This window comes from Carassius gibelio, chromosome B25 (genome assembly GCF_023724105.1).
Source record: "Carassius gibelio isolate Cgi1373 ecotype wild population from Czech Republic chromosome B25, carGib1.2-hapl.c, whole genome shotgun sequence".
NCBI classification, from domain to species: Eukaryota; Metazoa; Chordata; class Actinopteri; order Cypriniformes; family Cyprinidae; genus Carassius; species Carassius gibelio.
The window spans coordinates 10,239,777-10,258,644 of record NC_068420.1 but is presented as its reverse complement, the minus strand read 5'-3'; the positions used below and the strand labels follow the sequence as shown (position 1 = coordinate 10,258,644).

The window sequence follows — 18,868 nt, the reverse complement described above, 5'->3', positions numbered from 1 at the left end:
CAATCCAAAACTCGTTTTTTCTACTTTCCTGTCTGCTGTATAAAAAGGCAAAAAAATAAAAAAAGGGGGTGAAAACGTACATATCATCCAGCTCTGGCAAGGTTTATTTATGTGTCTAATATCACACCTTAATAATAGAAACATCAGCATATTTGAGACCGCTTGTGTCTTATGAGTGGAAAATTACATTAAAATTTTTTAATTAAAACATGCACTAATATATATAACATGCATATAAACAAAAGCAGGATAAAAAAAAAAAAAGATTAGATATCTACATGATCATCTCTGATGAAAAATATGCATAAACATTAAATTATTTTGCAAGCTGCCATAAAAATAAATAAATAAATATAGGCCTATTGTTTGGATTGAAAAAAAAAAAACCCTGGCATTATGTGTTCCAAAAATCGGCCTAACCAGGCCCATGCTGATAATAAAAAAGAAAAAAAAGAAAAAGTCACACATTCGTGAAAAAAACCCCCATAAAACTCAATGAATTCACATGGCTCTCATCTCTTAATCCCCAAGTCAAATCCACTATCATTACCAAACATGACCCAACGTCAACATCACACTCTTTAATGCGGCCTAGAGAGCCTGCAATCACAGCACCTCTGGCCTGATTTAGAGATTTACAGAAGGTTGTCCGAGGGCAATCATCCAGCCCAGATAAAACTCTATCCCTTCAAATGAAATCTCCCTCTTCCGGATACTTTCCGGAAAGGAGGGTGCTCTTTTGTCTTGAGTGGGGATAATTATGAAGAGTACAGGGGATCTGTCCTCTTCACACTCACTCACTCACACACGCACACACACTTAAGCCTCATCCATTTTCCCGTCTGCATTGCTCTACGATAGTAGCACAGCTATCGGCTTGGCCTGGTCTGTACTTAAAAAAGGTTATATGATAAGACCTCTGTGGTCAAGTCCTCTATAGAGGAGATTAAACACAAGATAGCGTGAAAGACTCACTGAGACTATAGAATTTCCATTAAAGATAAAGTGGATATCTAAACAGCGTTTCTGGTCACTGGCTATGTCCGGACACAGATGCCGGACTTGTATTAAGTTGCATAACATAATTACTTAAAATGTAAAACTCCTGCAAATAACTGAGGGATATATAACTGAGTTATACTCCATAGAACTTGTCCACACAGGAAGTAGATGGATGCCTGCTTGATACATTTAAGCATTTTTTATATCCCTACTGCAAGCCCTACAAAACAAATGCCAATTTACCAGATAACATATTTATGGACACCATAATGATGTTAATGCCACAGTATTTCTTAAATCAAATGATACAAATCATATTAAAAATTCTTATTAAGGTTAGTTTGACCGTAGGCACATTTGGCCACATTTGCTTTCACTAGTTCATTTTTCACTGTTAAAAATGACAAATGGTCAGTGGCAGCATGCCGACATGAAGCATTGTTGAATCCCAGCTAAAGGACCTTTCCCGATCCAGGCCACTCTCTCTCAACCACTTAATTTCCTGTCTCATCTACACTGTCCTTTAACAATAATGGCAAAAAAAAAACCCAGACAAAATAAATCTTTAAAAAAAGACAAATGTATAATAAAAGTACAATCATTTACATAATTTATTAATAAATATGATGTCATTACACCTGCATTCGTAACAATTTTACAAGAATGAGATTTTTCATGTTTTTGAAAGAGGTTTCTTATGATCAACAAGGTTGCATTTATATGATCAACGATACAGAAATATTGTGAAATATTATAAAAATTTAAAATAACAGTTTTTAATGCATTTTATGTGGTGGCAAAGCTGAATTTTCAGTAGCCATTACAATTTTATATGATCCTTCAGAAATCATTCTAATATGCTGATTTGCTGCTCAAGAAACATTTAATATTTTAATAAACATTGCATTTATAAAGTGTTATAATAATATAAATAAAAAATTATATATATATATATATATATATATATATATATATATATATATATATATATATATATATATATATATATTATGTATTTGAACAGAATTTGAAAAATAATATTGTAATTACCTTGCTGTCACTACTGATTAACTTAATGCATCCTTGCTGAATAACAGTATTGATTTCTTGAAAGAAAAAGAACAATAGTGTAAAAGCACCATGGTACTACCATCCCATCGTATAACTGAAACTGCCACATTCTTAAGGAACAACTGCACTGTCATTAGAAATCAGTCCTGTGAGCACACCACACCAAAAGATCATCCCCTAAACCAGGCTTAGAGAGCCGGAATGGAGGAAGCCAGCCTCTCAGGAGGAAACCATCATATATGTCAGCATATTGCACTTACATGCATGTCTAAACAACCATGAGAGCTAATTTCTACCATGTAATAGAGTCATTCACCCCAGAAATCCAAGCACTCAGGTATTGAAGTCCATTATGGAGGTGTATTTTTATATCAATACAAACAGGAAAAGAAATGTTTACATGTGGCCCAGTGCTGCACTCCAATGAAGAAAAAAAACAACCTCAAAACGCTACCTCACTTTCATCACTGCGCTCAGACACAATGCTGGTGCCGTTGCTAGGCGACCGTTGCTCTGTGTTACAACATGAGACCTGGACCATCACATAAACGCAAGAGGAATGTCAGTAACATCACTGGATTCCGTTATTCTGGAAATATTAAAAATAGGAAGATCTATTCTGTGATGCTTAAAAATGATCCAGCCGGTAACTTTTTCATTTAGTGTGACAGAGCAAATGCTATGTTCTGCGCTATACTTGGTTCGCAGTGCGTGAGGAGCAGGTTTTGGTGACAGGTTGTATGGTTATAAGGCCATGAGGACGCTCGCAGGCATCTCCTGCAGTCCACAGACTTCCTCCCTGCTGGTTCTCTCTGTGCACACAGAACATTCTAGAGAGAAAGCATTACAGGCGAGGAAAGATGTCCAGCCGTCAACAAACACATCAACCAGCCATCACATTTAACGTTAGCAATTTTTGGAGCTAGATAACCACAATTACATATTTTCATGCCTTTCGTGACGGTGCAAGATATTTACAAGAACCAAAAATACTTCAGTGCCGCTGCTTGTTTAAACCACTAAAACAGTTTTAAAGCAGCAGATGCTTTTTGTGTCAGCTTAGATGTTATGCAATGCACCTCCTAAATTCATGAAATAGCCTTATATATTTAGTAAAAATGTACACCTAAAACATGGCTTGACAATTATATTTTCCACCAGCATGCACAACTTTTTTTTTCTTCGTTAAAAAATTAGCTAAATATTCAAGATAATGTTTATGGGCCAAAAGCAGAGCGAAACAGCGATACTCATTTGAACCGTGCCACATGAACTGTTAAACCGCTCGGCTGAAGGTTCAAATGGCAGAGCAGCATGAGCTCACTAGAGCAGATACGTTTACTTGCTGATGAGCGACACTAAACAGCGCTGTAAGGTCCAGTGTAAAGGGTTTGAATTTAGCAAAGAACTTTAAAAAGTTTAAAGTTGGATGAAACCGCGCTGACAAACAGGAGAAACAATGTGCGCAATGATACAGTCAGAAGGTATTTCAATATACAAATCACATTATTTACCATGGATTTACTAACTGCACCGTGCTATTGTGGCAGAAATGTGGGATATTTACATAGAATTGTATTATATTATTGATATGGTCCTGTATTAAATGACTAATAGAATATAGCGTTTGTGCATTTATACTAAATGTATTCAGACAATTGTATTAAGACCCAAGCTACTACTACTGTTAACTCAAGCTACTGTCAAATGTGCCTTTCTAAGAGACATAAAAAATTAATATTATTAATATTGCAGCCTGCACTGCAAACTGTGCTGAATATTGAAACAATATCACTCATCAGAACATGCAGAAAAAAAGTGTAAGCGACTGGGAAAGCGTAAAGAACAAATGTGAAGTGTTTGTCACGTTCTGACCATGAAGAGTAGTTTAAAACTACAGTTAACAGTCTGGTTTATACGACGTTCACTTAGGAGCAAAAATCTGCCCCTAAACATTAAATAAATAAAAATGTGAAATTGATCATGATAATTATCAATATCGACTGATATGAAAACATTTTTCATACCACCCAGCCCTACTATTACCTCTTGTATACAGAAAAGAGAGGTAAGTAAGATGCAGGAATGCGATCAGATGAGAGTAAAGAGAAAGAGAGATACTCGTGCCCACACACCAAGGGCAAGTGGGTGTAGATGTATTTTCAGTAAATACATCATTCTATTTTGTAGCTTCCTGGTTGATCACTAACACCCTTCATAAGCTGCACCATTTCTTAGAGTTTCTTATGGGCAATAAGATTAATTCATTGACTCTCAAAAGCTCCAGGAAATGTAGGAGTGAGAATCTGCAATTCAACCTCTGGTGCAGTTCACAGAATGCAAAACAAATATGCTTTTTAAAAAAGATAGATATTTACATCCCTACCAAATCTACTGCAAGCTTTCGTCATTAACGTAAAGCAAAACCAGGTCAAGTTCTCTGTGAGAGCTTCGCCTTGCTCTGTCCAGAAGGCCAGATTGTCCCTGGGACCTGACACATCCATACACCAAAGTGTGAGAGAGCAAAACGCCAGCGGCTCAACCTGATGTGTGTAGTGAAGCTTGCTCGGCTCCTGAGGGACTGACGGTCAATAGCATCGACTGGACAATTAGAACGTGTTTATTGTTTCTGCAATATTCTGGGAGAAGAGATGGTGAATGAATTTATATACACAATTTATATACACGTTTTTATATATACAAATACATTGTGCCAGACTAATTGAAGTCACTTCTAAGAGTGTTTAGAGTGCAGTATTGCATTTTATATTTTATAAATTACCACATTAAGCGAAGCTTATCAAATTTTAAAATAAAGAATCTAGGTTAAAACATACATAAGATTTCTATATTTTTATATTCATATTTTAGGTGCTGTAACTATTAACTACTATTTCTTTATATTTTGCCATTTTCTAAAATCACACTTTCTCCATCACTAATTAGTTTTAAATAATATGGCACTGTGATAAAATAATTTATCTTAAATATAAATATTTCACATAGTACCTCAATTAATATCGTAATAAACTAAAAAAAAAAAATTGCAAAATTGCATTGAAAATAGTTTTAACATGTCACACTGCAGTACGTCAGCAACCTATTAGATATGAAAACATTACACTTCCTGCTAAACAACATAATCAAAATGCAGCTCCCACTGCTCTATCATAGAAACATTTAGGCTTAGCTACATTTAGACTCTTGGATTACCGTAAGGAGCTAATAATTTATGAATTCTTCGCCACTCATGAGAGCCAATCATTTTCTTCTCTTCTCTGCCTTTCCATGCGGCGCTGAGCTCTTAGATCTGCTCTCTGTGCTTTAACACAAAGTGAGTGTTCTCTTGAATTTTGCATGCAAATGAACTTATTTTGCTGATGCAGAAAGGAGGACAACGTGCCCAATGCTTTTCGTGTCTTATGGTCAGTTATCGCCAAGACAGGAGTTTTGCAGATAAACTTCCATGATCATTATATATTTATAATAGGGATGAGCAAGAGGGTTTACTTAAAACATCTTTAAGACATCTTACAAATCATGTTTCTCTATAAAAAAAAATCCATCATAGTTTTAACAAATAAGGAATAGTTCACCCAAAAATTTGCTGTAAATTTACTCACCCTCAGACCATTCAACATGAAGATGAGACAATTTTTCCAAATCCTTCAGTGAAGAAACAATCAGACTGTTTCTTTTTGGAGAAATTTAACATTACATCACTTGCTCTTGAATGGATCCTCTGCAGTGAATGGTTTCCGTGAGAAAGAAGTCTAAACAGCTGATAAAAACATCACAATAATCCACAAGTGATCCACACCACTCCAGTCCATCAATTAATGTCTTAAAGTAAAAACCTGCATGTTTGTAAGAAACAGATTCACCAAGACAGTTGTTTTAACTATAAATTGTCACTTCTGTTCAAAGATATGACTCCGTAATCCATATTAATGCTTCCTCCAGTGAAAATGTCCATCCCCTGTTATCCTCTCACATCAAAATTCACCAGTATATTTGTTTAAAGCTGCTCTGGACTGTTTAAGCTTATAAATCTGTGCGTGTTTCTTTCCTGTTTCTAGCTTTTTCTCAAAAGAAAGCAGTATTAAGAATAGGAGACCTGTATTCTTGCCAGAAACAACAATGTAAAGTTAAAAACGTCTTGATGAATTTGTTTCTTACAAACACGCAGCTCTTCACTTCGTAAGCTGTTAACTGATAGGCTAGAGTTGTGTGGAGTACTTTTCTAGATTTTTAACAGCTGTTGGGACTCTCATTCTGCGGCACCCATCCACTGCAGAAGTGAGTGAGTAATGTAATGATTAATTTTTCCAAATCTGTTCCGTTGAAGAAACAAACTCTTCTACATCTCAGATGGCCTGAGAGTAAGGTTTCATTTTGGTTGAACGCAGCACTGCTGTTTTCAAAAGTGATGATATAAAATGTATTTTGAGCAGCAAATGAATGCTGAAATGCTGAAACTTCAGATTTGCATTGCAGGACTATATAATCACTAACTGCACAGACTGAAACATACTTCTTTAAAGTCACCTCCTCTAAAGCACCTACAGCCATCAAGCCATCAAACAGCACTTTTGCAACAAATTCGCTGCATTCAACAACACACATATCTAGAAAATGACTATGAAGGATTTGTCCACACCACAAGACATTTTTTCACACTGCAGTCTTGCTATTTGTGATCACAAGAACATGTTCTGAGAATAAACCTAACCTGACTGAAGTCTTGTGCTTGCTTTGACCAACAAGCCAACTGTTCAGACGAGCTAACGACAAGTTGATTCTGAAAATAGGTAGTTTTGCAGATAGCAAATATATAGTGCCATACCAAAAATATAATCTCACTGCTTTAACCAAAATGTAATGTATAATCTGGTAATAAACACAAGGAAGTTAAAAACCGAAATGGTCAGAATGAGCCTTTATCATACTTCTTCGCTGTCTTTGCTTCTTTTTTGGACTTGACAGGTTACAGATCCAAAGTACCTCAGAGGCATTAAAAATTTACAACCTCCAATAAATGCAAGCTCACTCTCAGACAACTATCAAATTCAATGCCCAACTTCTACAAAGAGTTATGATGGGTGATTACCGGCCTGACATTTTCAACTTTCAAATGAATTCAGAGTGTCGAGATTACACCCTCATTCATTAAAAGTGAGAATTAAAAAAAGATAAGCTAGATTGCCTATGCAAAGGTTAACCGTTTAAATGCAACCCAGACCAAAGAGCTCCAGAGACATCAGAAAACTGAGTTTCTGCACAAGGACGGACCTCTGTGTGCTCACAGCTTCTTCCAGGAGTGCTCGTCTCCTGCGTCTCTAAGCTCCTCTGTCTCATTAAAGATTTAACCATGACCTTTCCTCATATTCACAAGCTCAGACTGTGCATAAACATTCTCCTGATTGCCATAACGTGTGAATGATTCAGCAGCAAGCTCAAGATGAAGACCCCTGCATGGGTCGGACACCAATCTTTCCAGCTGAGCAAGGACCTTTCCATCCCTTCAGCAAGCAATGGCTTCTGAGGCTTTCCAAAACAAACCGTAAACTTATGGAAACCCAATCGCGTTCTTACCTCGATGAGGAAGTCTCCAGTCCTCAAGCCAGCTTTCCATGCCACCCCTCCCTCATCCACAGACTCCAGATACTGCAAAGCAGGGAACGCCGGGGTCGGAGTGAACTCCTCAATGGGAGTATCCGCTAAAATCCAGCCGGTGCCAGACAACACAGAACCAAAGGAAAGATATTGTAAAGATTAAAAAGACAGTATGGTAGTTTTATGGGCCCAGATTAAACATAATTCTGGCCGACAAAGTATTTTAAGTATATATATATATATATATGTACTATTTAAATTAGATATTATTTGTAATTCCATCTAGTCTATGTTAAACTTGCTATTACTCAAAAACATGCTGAAAATAACATGCTTTTACATGAAAAATACAATTCCTATGAAAACGAGTGCCTGGTAGCACAATGGATAATGAGTGTGGCTAAACAAGAGCATCTGGTCTGATGATACATGATGCAAGCTGCAATGCATCCATCCAACCAAATCAAAAATGAATGCAGGAGTTGGGACGTTTATATAACCAGAGAAAATGCATGCATGGATGTCACTGCTGACAGTGTGGGGAGAAGCACTGGTCTGGAGCCTGACAGAACGAGGGGCATCACAAGAGCTGATGCAGAAAGCAGCTATGGTGCACCACTCGCAACTTCATGGATCTGTAGTGCACTAAAGCGTTGCAGTTGTGGATGGGAAGGAGACTTTTAGGGTCTAGCTTAAGTGGCTAATGCATTGCATAGTTAAAGGTTTGTTGACGATTTGTGAGTGAATTAAACGCTTCAGCCACAGAAAGAAACAGCTGGACTGTCAGACTCAGGAAGCCCTCGAGACAAAGTGCCAGCAGAGCCCTAATGCAGTCAAACACAAGACAAGCACATGGAGCAGGGAGTGGGTGGGGGTCTGTGTTTACACTTCACAGATTTGACAAGCCCACTTAAATGCATCGCAGTCAATTGATGGACACGCTGACACCAAGAGATGCATTAATTCAGAAGTTCTTGACATGGATGCAATTCATGCAGCTCAAGCCACGCAGACACATCAAATCAAGTGCGCGCGCGATGACGCGCTTTGAAATCAGCAGAAATGACGTTAAGTGAGGGGGTACAAAAAAGGGGATAGGAAACAGTGTGAAATGAAGGAGCAACACGGTTTGATTCTCGAGGGTGTAAAGCATGAAGTGAGGTACAGTCATGATGAGGCGGCGGACACGACGAGGGGTCCGGCTTTTCCCCTACCTTTCGCCCCTCTCAACACGAACCCGAATCCCTCGTTATCCTTCTTCTGCAGCACGACCGTCTTTTCGTTGATAACGCAGTCGCTGTGGAGAAAATTCCGCGCAAAACGACCGTTATTACAGCCTATCATCCTCATCATCGCCACCGCCGCGCGCGCGGAGTGATGCTTCATCCTGACAGGCGTCGGCTGAGCGGAATTAATCATTTTTGCGACGAAGAGCGCGATGTGACGAGAGTTGCAGCCGTTGAAAAAAAGCTCACCGCCGGCTTTATCTGTCGAAGAAGCTGTGACACCGGTTAAGAAAAGCAGGGCCCGGTCGCCGGCGAGATAGCGTGTCGTAAACTAGAGACATAACCCCCAGATGAAGGATGAAAATCACCAGAGGAAAACATGAGTGGTAATCTTGGAGAAATGGGTATGAGATAGAGATAGAGAGAGGGAGAGGGAGGGAGAGAGAGAGAGAGAGAGAGAGAAAGTGATACAGAGAAAGCGAGAGAGAGACGGTTTACTGTGCCACTGAGTAAGAGCGAGCGCGCGAAAGAGAGAACAGAATGTATGCGTGTGTGCGCGCGACTAAAAATAATGTTGTGTGTCCATTACAGATTGGAATCGTAAATAATTTAAAGATTATGATTTCTGTGAACGATTTAGGTTGCTTGACGCTCACATTAACGATAATTTTGGTACTTTGAGTAATTGAGTAATAATTATCTGGAAAAAAAAACAAATTAATCGCATTAAAGCCCCCTGCAATCTGTTACTAAATTATGTCAAATTCAACAGAACGGATACACATAAACAAATAATGAGAAATTATCAATTGTAATTACTTCAAAAAGTGTTTACACTGACTTCTTAATGACTTTAAATATACTTTTTAGGGGGAAAAATGGCCCAACTATAATAGGAAAATATATATAGTCCTATTTTTAATTAATTCATTGACATTCATGCTTTTAGGTGAACTATTACTTTAACACAAGTCAAAACAAATTTTTGAGTCAAAGAAATTCAATCAAAAAGTTTTCAGAATGCAATATGGGTTATTAATTCAAAATTCTGTTAGAAGAGAGACTATTTCTAGTCTTTGTGACACTGAGTGTTACTTCCTGCTTAGCACCATCAAAATCCTTCCCCAAAACACACACTGCAAGCAAGCAGATCAATTACTGAAGGTGTTCAACCATAGAAGACACCGGAGATATCCAGAGATATGCTGTTTGAATATGATAGCACTGTCTCTCTTTCCCTGAAGGACAAGAGGGCTTAACATCTTTTAGATGGAGTATTAAATCCAGTCCTGAAAATCAAGCCAAGGTACTGAAAGTGTAGCGAATTGCTCAAACTGCAGCTCTCACAAAGAGCTGGAGTCTCATTTGCACCCGGAACATTAACTTCATTCAGAAAATGGGATTGTGGCCTGTGCCATTTCATTTTAGTGCACTTTCTGTCCTTAGAATGAATCAGGCCTTAAAATAATCACTGAAGGTCAAGAACCGCAGCTCTAGATTGATTAATTTAACGGCCTAAAATGCACCCGAAAAGATCTTGAAGTGTTTATAATCCCATAAAAACTTTAGCTGGCATATTGACAAAATAGTCTTAACCTGTGATCAGAAGACCTTACAGTCTTAACTATAAGATAAAGTCTTATTGAAATATTGAAAGAGCTCTGAGCTCCAAAGGTAGAATGCTGACTCCTGAGGAATGATGCATGGTTGTCATGGCAACATAATCTGCTTTGAAGAGGACACTGTGGCGATGTCACAGAGCAACAAGGTCATTAATATACCGGACTGAAATATTATTTGCTCATAATGCATTTATACTTCTGTGTGATCTCATTTCAAACAATGTTACTACTGTCAATCACAGAGCGATATTTATATATTGTTAGCTATTTAATACAAACTAAATAATGCATCTTAAATCCAATAAAAATCCATTTGGATTTATCCTACAAAAAAGTTTACAGTGGAATCTGGTCTAAATTTATTAATCATAATATACAGAGCATGTCTGCAAAAGACTGACATAACTAGGCGGTATCTTGCGTGTATCTGTGACAAGTTCACCTAAAAGCACCCGTGTCCTTCTGTACGGCTGTCACTCAAGCTCCCTGCAGCAGGAAGTAACCTGCACTACATTGCCTTGGATTCTCTGTCTCCATGACAACCAGCTCGGAGCGAGGGGTGTGTCAGCTGGGTAGAAGTATGGTAGCCGGATGCGAGAGGATCTTTCTCTTTTTTTGGCTTTTAAAAACCCTGTGACAAATGTGACAAAAGTTCATAGTACAACAAAACTACATTTCTAAGAACTAATATTACCCTTAAAGGCACAGTTAACCCCAAAATAAAAATTCTGTCATTAATTGGTCCATAATAACTTCGTTTTTCTTCGGGACACAAATTAAGATATTTTTGATGAAATCCAAGAGCTTTCTGACCCTCCATAAACAGCAATGCAACTGACATGTTTAAGGCTCAGAAACTTAGCAAGGGCATCATTAAAATACTCAGACATGTTCACAAGTCTCTGAGGTCCAAGTCCAAGTCAAGTCTCAAGCCTTTTAATGTCGAGTCCAAGTCACGTCTCAAGTCTTTGTTCTATTTATTAGCAACAGTTTGAGGCTAAATTGGTTTTGATTTAAATTTAAGAAAATGTACAAATGGAAAGGTATTCTTTTATTAATTTATTAGTTAAACCCCAATCAATCAAATTAATAAAACAAATTAAATAAATCTCATATAAACAAACTAAGGCTTTGTCTGTGTTCTCATACAATTTAAAATTAGAGGCAATTAAAGTATTTTAATCACAACACAATCCTAACAAAGAGGCTGCATAAATGCAGCATTAGTAGGCTTTAATCTTCACTGGATTGTATAATTTCGAAATCTGAAGCAAAGGGCAAAATGGTCTGACTTTAGTTTTGTGAAAATATTCTACATAAAACATCTGCACATCTGCAAATAAAGCAGTGCTGCGGTTGGGAACACAGCTTTATATTCATTATACAGAGGCATGATAAAAAGAAAATACCATCTAAACTTTTCTAAAGTTTAGAAAGTTTCCCTCAGAGATACATTTCTATAAACTTTTTGCAGATTGGTGTTTTTTTTTTTTTGACTTGGACTCGAGTTGCACTTAAGTCGCATAAATAAAGACTTATGCAACTTAAGTGCAACTCGAGTCCAAGTCACAGACTCGAGTTTCCATCTATGAAAATAGTCCATGTGACATAAGTGATTTAATTGTAACTTTCTATGCAGTGTCAGAAAGGTCTCGGATTTCATCAAAAATTGAAAATAATTTGTGTACTGAAGATGAGAAAAGGTTTGTAGCAATATGAGGGTGAGCAATTAATGGCAGAATTTATTTTTAGGAACGCCGCCAGGGCTATTAAAGTTCAGTAGCTAAAAATAATGTTATTGTTTAAAATAAGATTTCCAGACTGCATAGAAAACCAGTGATTTGTAACTGAAATCACACTGCCAATTTATTTCAAATTTGCAGACTAACAGCCACATATAATGACATCATAATGTCAAAGAGCTGATTGTTTTTTTTTTTGTTTTTTTTTTATGCCATCAAAGTGTCTGCATCACGCAGTGATGACCCCAAGCTCGAGCATTGCTTACATAACTGGCCATTTAAAGACTTTTCACACTCTTCAAACCTTTTTTCCCCTGTGAATAACAATGTGGTTGTGCGGTGTTTTGTGTTAAAACATATTGGGGTGGCAAAGTTTTGGAAAATGATGGTTTGTGCAAAAGGATGCGCAGGTAAATGTAAAATTTGTTCCGTACTTTGAAACACTCTCAAGAATAGTTATTAATAATAGTAATCGATTAATCAATTATTTAAATTTTTTGTTCTTTTCTTATACTTTATTAACCTAGGGAATTTTGTCTTTGGGTATAAATCAAATGCATATAAAATAAAAAAAATTAGGATTTAAAAAACAACCTGGCCATTTTTACAGCTGAGGTAAATAAATCAATCTTTTAACCTACACTGTACATTTTTTTTGAAAGACGTAAATAAAACAGAGATAATTGAAGTACGTTTTACAAGAAAATATGGTAACGCTTTACTTAAAGCTTTTATGTATAATGCATTATAAAGGGTTATTAAAGGGTATGATAATTATTTATAATGTTAGTTGTAATACATTATCCCCCCGGTTTCACAGACAAGGCTTAAGGCTAGTCCCAGACTAAAATGTAAATCTGAGCCGTGTCAACTGAAAGAACTTGCACTGACTAATCTTAAAATATATCAGTGCCTTTGTTTAGGCTCAAGATGCACACCATTTATGTGTTTTCTAAGGCATGTTTATGAAAAATGTATGAAATGTTCTTATCGAACTATGGCGTAATCTTGGCTAAATCTAAGCCATGTCTGTAAAATCAGGCCCATATCTTGTCGTAAATAGTTATAACCGAATTAAAAAATTCAAAGTTTAACAATGAATTGAAAAGTGATATCATTTATTAACTGTGGTTGCAAATATTCATGAGATTGTTCAATGCATTACAAGGCATAATTAATGCATTAAAACTACTTTTAAAATTCATTATACATAAAGGCTTTAAGTAAAGTGTTAATGAAAATATTTTTTTTCTACACTACTTTGCTTGTGTCGCTTGCTGTTTCTGTGTGATTATTTGTGAAATTTCCTCTATATTTAAATACTACTCCAAATTTCTTTCAGTGTATTGAAATGATCTCCAGGCCCAGACAGAATCTTTGCGATGATTTTGGTGAAAGATCTCGAAAATTCTATGAAATATGAAAAATTTGCTAAAGGGGGAAGTAGTTACAAATGATTTAATAAACAACTTTTTTACTTTGTGAGTGACATTCCTGTGGAATTCCGCAGGCGCAGATTCCGTGTAGACCTGATGATGACATTTGAGCTGTTATTCTGGTCCATTTCTTGCCTTTCACCATCATAGCTGACCTTGTTGAGGCAAAACATACTAAAATCTGAAACCGCAATGTCGTTTACAGAAAAACTCTGATTAAAAAAAATTAATAAAAAATATCTGTAACCTTTTTTGATCTGTAAATATGTACGCAAGAGAGAACCCATTTCAAACTACCATCATGTAGTGAACCTGACACACTTTAAAAAACACGGTCAGAAGGAAAGAAAAATATTTGCTCATACCTTGATGCATCAAAACTGTCATAAGATCCCACAGTGTAGTGTCGAAAGAGCTTCCTTCTCTCCGATCGGTCTGCCCGGGCATCTGTGAAGAAACATTCACAGACATTTACCTTAGATCACCCCAATTATGTGATATTTCAACCTTGCATAGTGCTCAGAAAGTGTCATAAAAATTATTTTTATTCATTATTTTCACACATAAACAAAAGTTACTTTCTACACTCTGATGTGACTGTGTTCAAGCACTAACCCAGCAAACTTTGAACGCTTCAACATCATTATCATCACTTTCACACCGAATATAAAATGTGCAAAATGACTAAAAATAGTCCCCAGAATTTTGGAGAGGTACAGCAGATGTGATAAAGTGAGAATGTTGTAAAAGTTTGGTTGTTACATAATTGCATAAAATAGCTGTCTAGTCACAATTTGGTCTTACTGTGTGCCATATGTTACAGTCTCAGGTGCCATTTTTTAAACATATTTAGGGTAATCATTTAGCCAACTGTGCTCTAGTATATATATATTTTTTTATATTAAATAACAAAAGGTGCTTACAGTTTCACCAAACAGTACCTTGACATGCAGATTGTCACTGACAATCAATACCAGCATGACGAACACACATACATATATATAAAAATAAAATAAAATAAAATCACATTTCTTGAACACACACCATGAGCTTAACGTAAATCCCCAATTTATAACAGTGAATTCAAAATCAGCACTAAACCAACTATACCACCTTCCACATTTAACTGCAACCAATAAAAAGCTGTTTGGAAGACAGGGACCATTTGGCCCATAATGGAGCCAAACTAGACTACTCCTCTGAGAGAGCTCAGGAAGGCCAAATATTGACTGCATTTTATGGAAGGAACCAGGATAAGAGCCAACAAAGCTAATGAAGAGACTTTTTTATGTTGCAGAGATTAATCGTCTACACGGCGCTGATTTCGCTCCTCCGAACTTCTCCGAGGGGAACATTTGTTCTAGGCCGCTCCTACGCCATGATGTTTGTAGAACAACAAACCAACTGTCCACAGAGGACTTGGACATATGGATAAAACACTGGATTAATATCTGAATTTAATCGAATCACTTTTACGTTAAGCACATCCCCCAAAGCGTACTTATGTAAGGAAGCAAATGTTGTCTACGGAGGAAGGACAACCATTAACGGAAACACAACTGGTGATAATAAAGATCCTGAGCAACCGTGTACATATATTTATCCATTAATAAGATTCTCGAGGAGTTTGTTCTGCAGGCTGCAGCTTCTGAAAACTGCACCATTTGTATTGTCCTCTGTGGTTATGTTGATACACGATGATATCAGTAGTCAGGAGGCTGCGTGGGATTCAACACTTTCCCCTTCCAACCTACTCACTGGTTAGCTGTTAAAGTTACAGACGCGCAATTCTTTGTTGAGCTGAAACATTTTGATGTTCAAACAAAGGGAGGTTTAGATTCAGCGCAATTCTACAGAGACATCTGTTCTATTCTGTGACTGTTAATGTAAGATGTCCTCCACATCTGTCAGTTGTTTCAAATACATAAAAAGGCGGTTTAATGAATATTTTGGTTAATCAAACTGTTTTAGCAAAAGGTGGCCATCTAGAGAGGTTCAAATTCAAATCAGCTTTAAAATGTGAATCATGAGAATTTCTGAAAAGTAAGCATTTGGCACTCTAAGGCTTATTTTTTGCCATTTATTTGGAAACAAATCAAATAATATTGAGGTCAGACTGGACCTGTTATGATGCATCTCATCAACTGAATAAATCAAAACTGAATCGTTTGAGTGTGCAAGTGAATCATCACACTCTGAGTCTTGACATTACCATTTATAGATGTGTTTTGGCAGGTTGTGCATTATCCAGTTTTGAGCAATACCTGATTTCGCCTGCATAAATCTGAAGAGAGGAATTTAATATCAAGAGATATGGATGTTATAATTAATTGGATGAATAAAATGGCCACCACATCTCTTTTTCGTTCTCTTTCTCACATCTTAATGGAACACCCTCTCAGTTTTCTGTAGCAGCTGTGTCGTCTTTCCAACTAAAAGTGTTCTGGCATGTACACACAGAGCCACACGTACTTGACACAAGCGTTGTTCCTCTGTGGACAGTGTGAGGAAAAAAAGGCTATTTGACATGAGGGCGAGCAGTGATGACAGTTGCTACAACACCGAATTTTAAACCACCAGGGGTAACTAGCTGTGAAGCTCACTTGATCAAATTCATAAAGATAGTAAACGTGCAGCAAGCTCGACTTGAAGGATGCAAAACTTTCAAGGCAGAGTCAGAGCGCACCACCGGAAAAAAAAGTAATAGCTATAATATTCTGACAGTCAAAAAAGTTTTACAACTCTACGACTGCAGTTTCTCACTCTATGTAATAAAACATTTATCTTTGACAAAGCTTAAACATGACGGAGAACTGAATTAGATCGAAAAATGACCCCCAGACGATTTGGATATTTTACTACAATTTGTTTGCAACAACTGTTCAAGGTCTCTGAAACTGAAACAAAAAGTCATCAACATGCACAAATACCTCAAACCCCAAGAGAAAAGACAACAACAACACATTTTTACTGCAAAAACTGCAACTGAAATTTTATCGACAATAGACTCCAACTCATCGTTCATATATACTGTAAACACATCATAAAAAAGTGCACAGAGCAAAACATGCAATTATTGGTGGCACAAATCCGTAATTCATCACAAAACTCCTCAGTTTGCAGCATCCTTAAATCAACATACCTCCAAAATGAACCTTCTTCCTAGATCTGCTAATCTCGTCCATTGGTCCCCTTTAGTTCAACCCCTAGTCAATCCGAGAAACGCTCCTTGCCTGAGGGGCGATTGCCACTTTTCTCAATCCCTCAGGCCCTGACGCCTAACTTCCCATCTCCAAAAACTCTTGTGTCTCCTCGAGCGCTCAGGTGAGAGCTGACCATCAGCACCACACACATGGAAAAGAGAACTGTGGCATTGCAAAAGATGATATGTAAGCTCTGTTCTCAGTACCGTGAGAGGGAGAGAGAGTGTGTGAGAGAAAAAAAAAAAAAAAAGATGCCACAAAAAGAGGAAAAAAATCTTACCAAGGCCCACTCCATAGCAACAGGGTTTGTACAGTGTAGAGCATGTTTCCATGGAAATATATCAATCAGGATTGTGCATGAGTGTTGCTCGGAAAGGTTCAAGAGATTTCAGCAGATTACTAGTGCTGTTGCTAACCAGCAGATGCTGGATTTAACTGTAGCTGATTTTAAACACTGTCCTGGATCGTCAACTTTTAAGGCAGCAGCATATGTGATGTTATGTATCTTGGCTAGTTGTTGGATTAACTGCAAAATAAGACAGATTTGGGCAACAATCTTCTAAAAGAAATGTGATTAAAATAACCATGAACGCATCACCATGGGAACCAAATGACTATTTCATAAATCAATGAAAGAAATCAGCTGTCCTTGCAACTCTTCAAAAGCGCTTCACTCGTAGAGTGCATTGTAGTAGCCATGGATTTCAAGGCTGCCAATGGCTCCCATCTCAACATAGCATTTCTCACCTTTTCACACTGATTCTTTTGCAACACTAGCAAACATGGATGAGATTCAAAACGCCTCAGGTGACACTTATACCAAACATAGCAAGTATTTTCACCCCAGATTACTGATAAAATGTGCACAAATTGATCAAATGTGTTGCGACAACTCAATTACTGGCCATAACATGACAAATAAAATAGTATAAGCAAAAGATCCAATTTCACCACCAATAACATATGTGGGTCAAAGATGTGACATGCATTTTTTGTCCTGATTTATTCATTAATTGAAATATCAATTAAAAGTGCCATTTACACATTTTTATTTATTTAAAATGTTAAATTGTTAAAATAATTATCATGGGGAATTTTACTTCATGGATAATACCACATTAATTATTTTTTTATTGGAAATGTTATAAAAGTAAAGAAAATAAATACTAAAATTCTTGACACATTACTTAAAACTAGATATAGAAGACTGTTATTTTCTCAAAAACTATGCAAGAAGATGCAACATTTTATAATACTTTCTCATTTAACAAACAGCTATGCAATAATTAAGCAGAAAAGTATAAACACTCTGGCGCTTTCAAAACACTGCAATGTTTATTTGAGAATTCCAACAGCATAGCAACACTGGCTCAACCAATTATATTAGTTTGGGGCAGGGCTAGTTGTTTATCCAACCAATAGCAGGCAGGAAACCTGTTTGAAAACAATTCAGCGCTGAAATGACACACTTCACCTTTAATAACAGCATTTAGGTTAGCCGTACAGATGCAAAAGCAATTACTGTGCTTCTGCAGCATGACCTTAAGGCAAATGTCATGTTCCATCACATGACGGGTGAACTTAGATCTTACAGTCTGAGAGCTGAGTCAGCCAGATTCTCTCCCTGAGTCACATGGGCCAAAGCCTCTCGGCCAATGACAGCTGTCGTTCACCACACCTCCATTCTGCTCGCCACATGCTGTCGTGAACAGCTCTCCATTTGTTTCGTATAGCTGCCAATAGCTGTCTTACTGTACATGGGCATAAGCAACAATCTGGACCACAGGAGAGAATTGTGTTGGAGATTTTAGACTAAAGCATGATTCTAGATGAGCAATTACATTATGTCAAGTGTGTCGCAATGCAAAGCTTATTACGGTTACTGTTATAAAGGTTCGGATGTGTTTCAGTGAAGAAAAAATCTAAACGCCTCTATATGACACCACACAC

General features: G+C 37.1%; 1 protein-coding gene across 1 annotated transcript in view; it reads right to left on the bottom strand.

The window, feature by feature from the left end:
- Window positions 1–9,429, bottom strand: part of shank2b (SH3 and multiple ankyrin repeat domains 2b) — a 28,192-nt gene extending 18,763 nt beyond the window's left edge. Inside the window, exons 1-2 of the mRNA XM_052598440.1 lie at window positions 8,904–9,429; window positions 7,669–7,793 (exon numbers count right to left, since the gene is read on the bottom strand). Coding sequence (XP_052454400.1) covers window positions 7,669–7,793; window positions 8,904–9,108 — 330 coding nt within the window. The 5' untranslated portion in view covers window positions 9,109–9,429. The remainder of the gene's footprint in view (window positions 1–7,668; window positions 7,794–8,903) is intronic.
- Window positions 9,430–18,868: the final 9,439 nt, after the last annotated feature.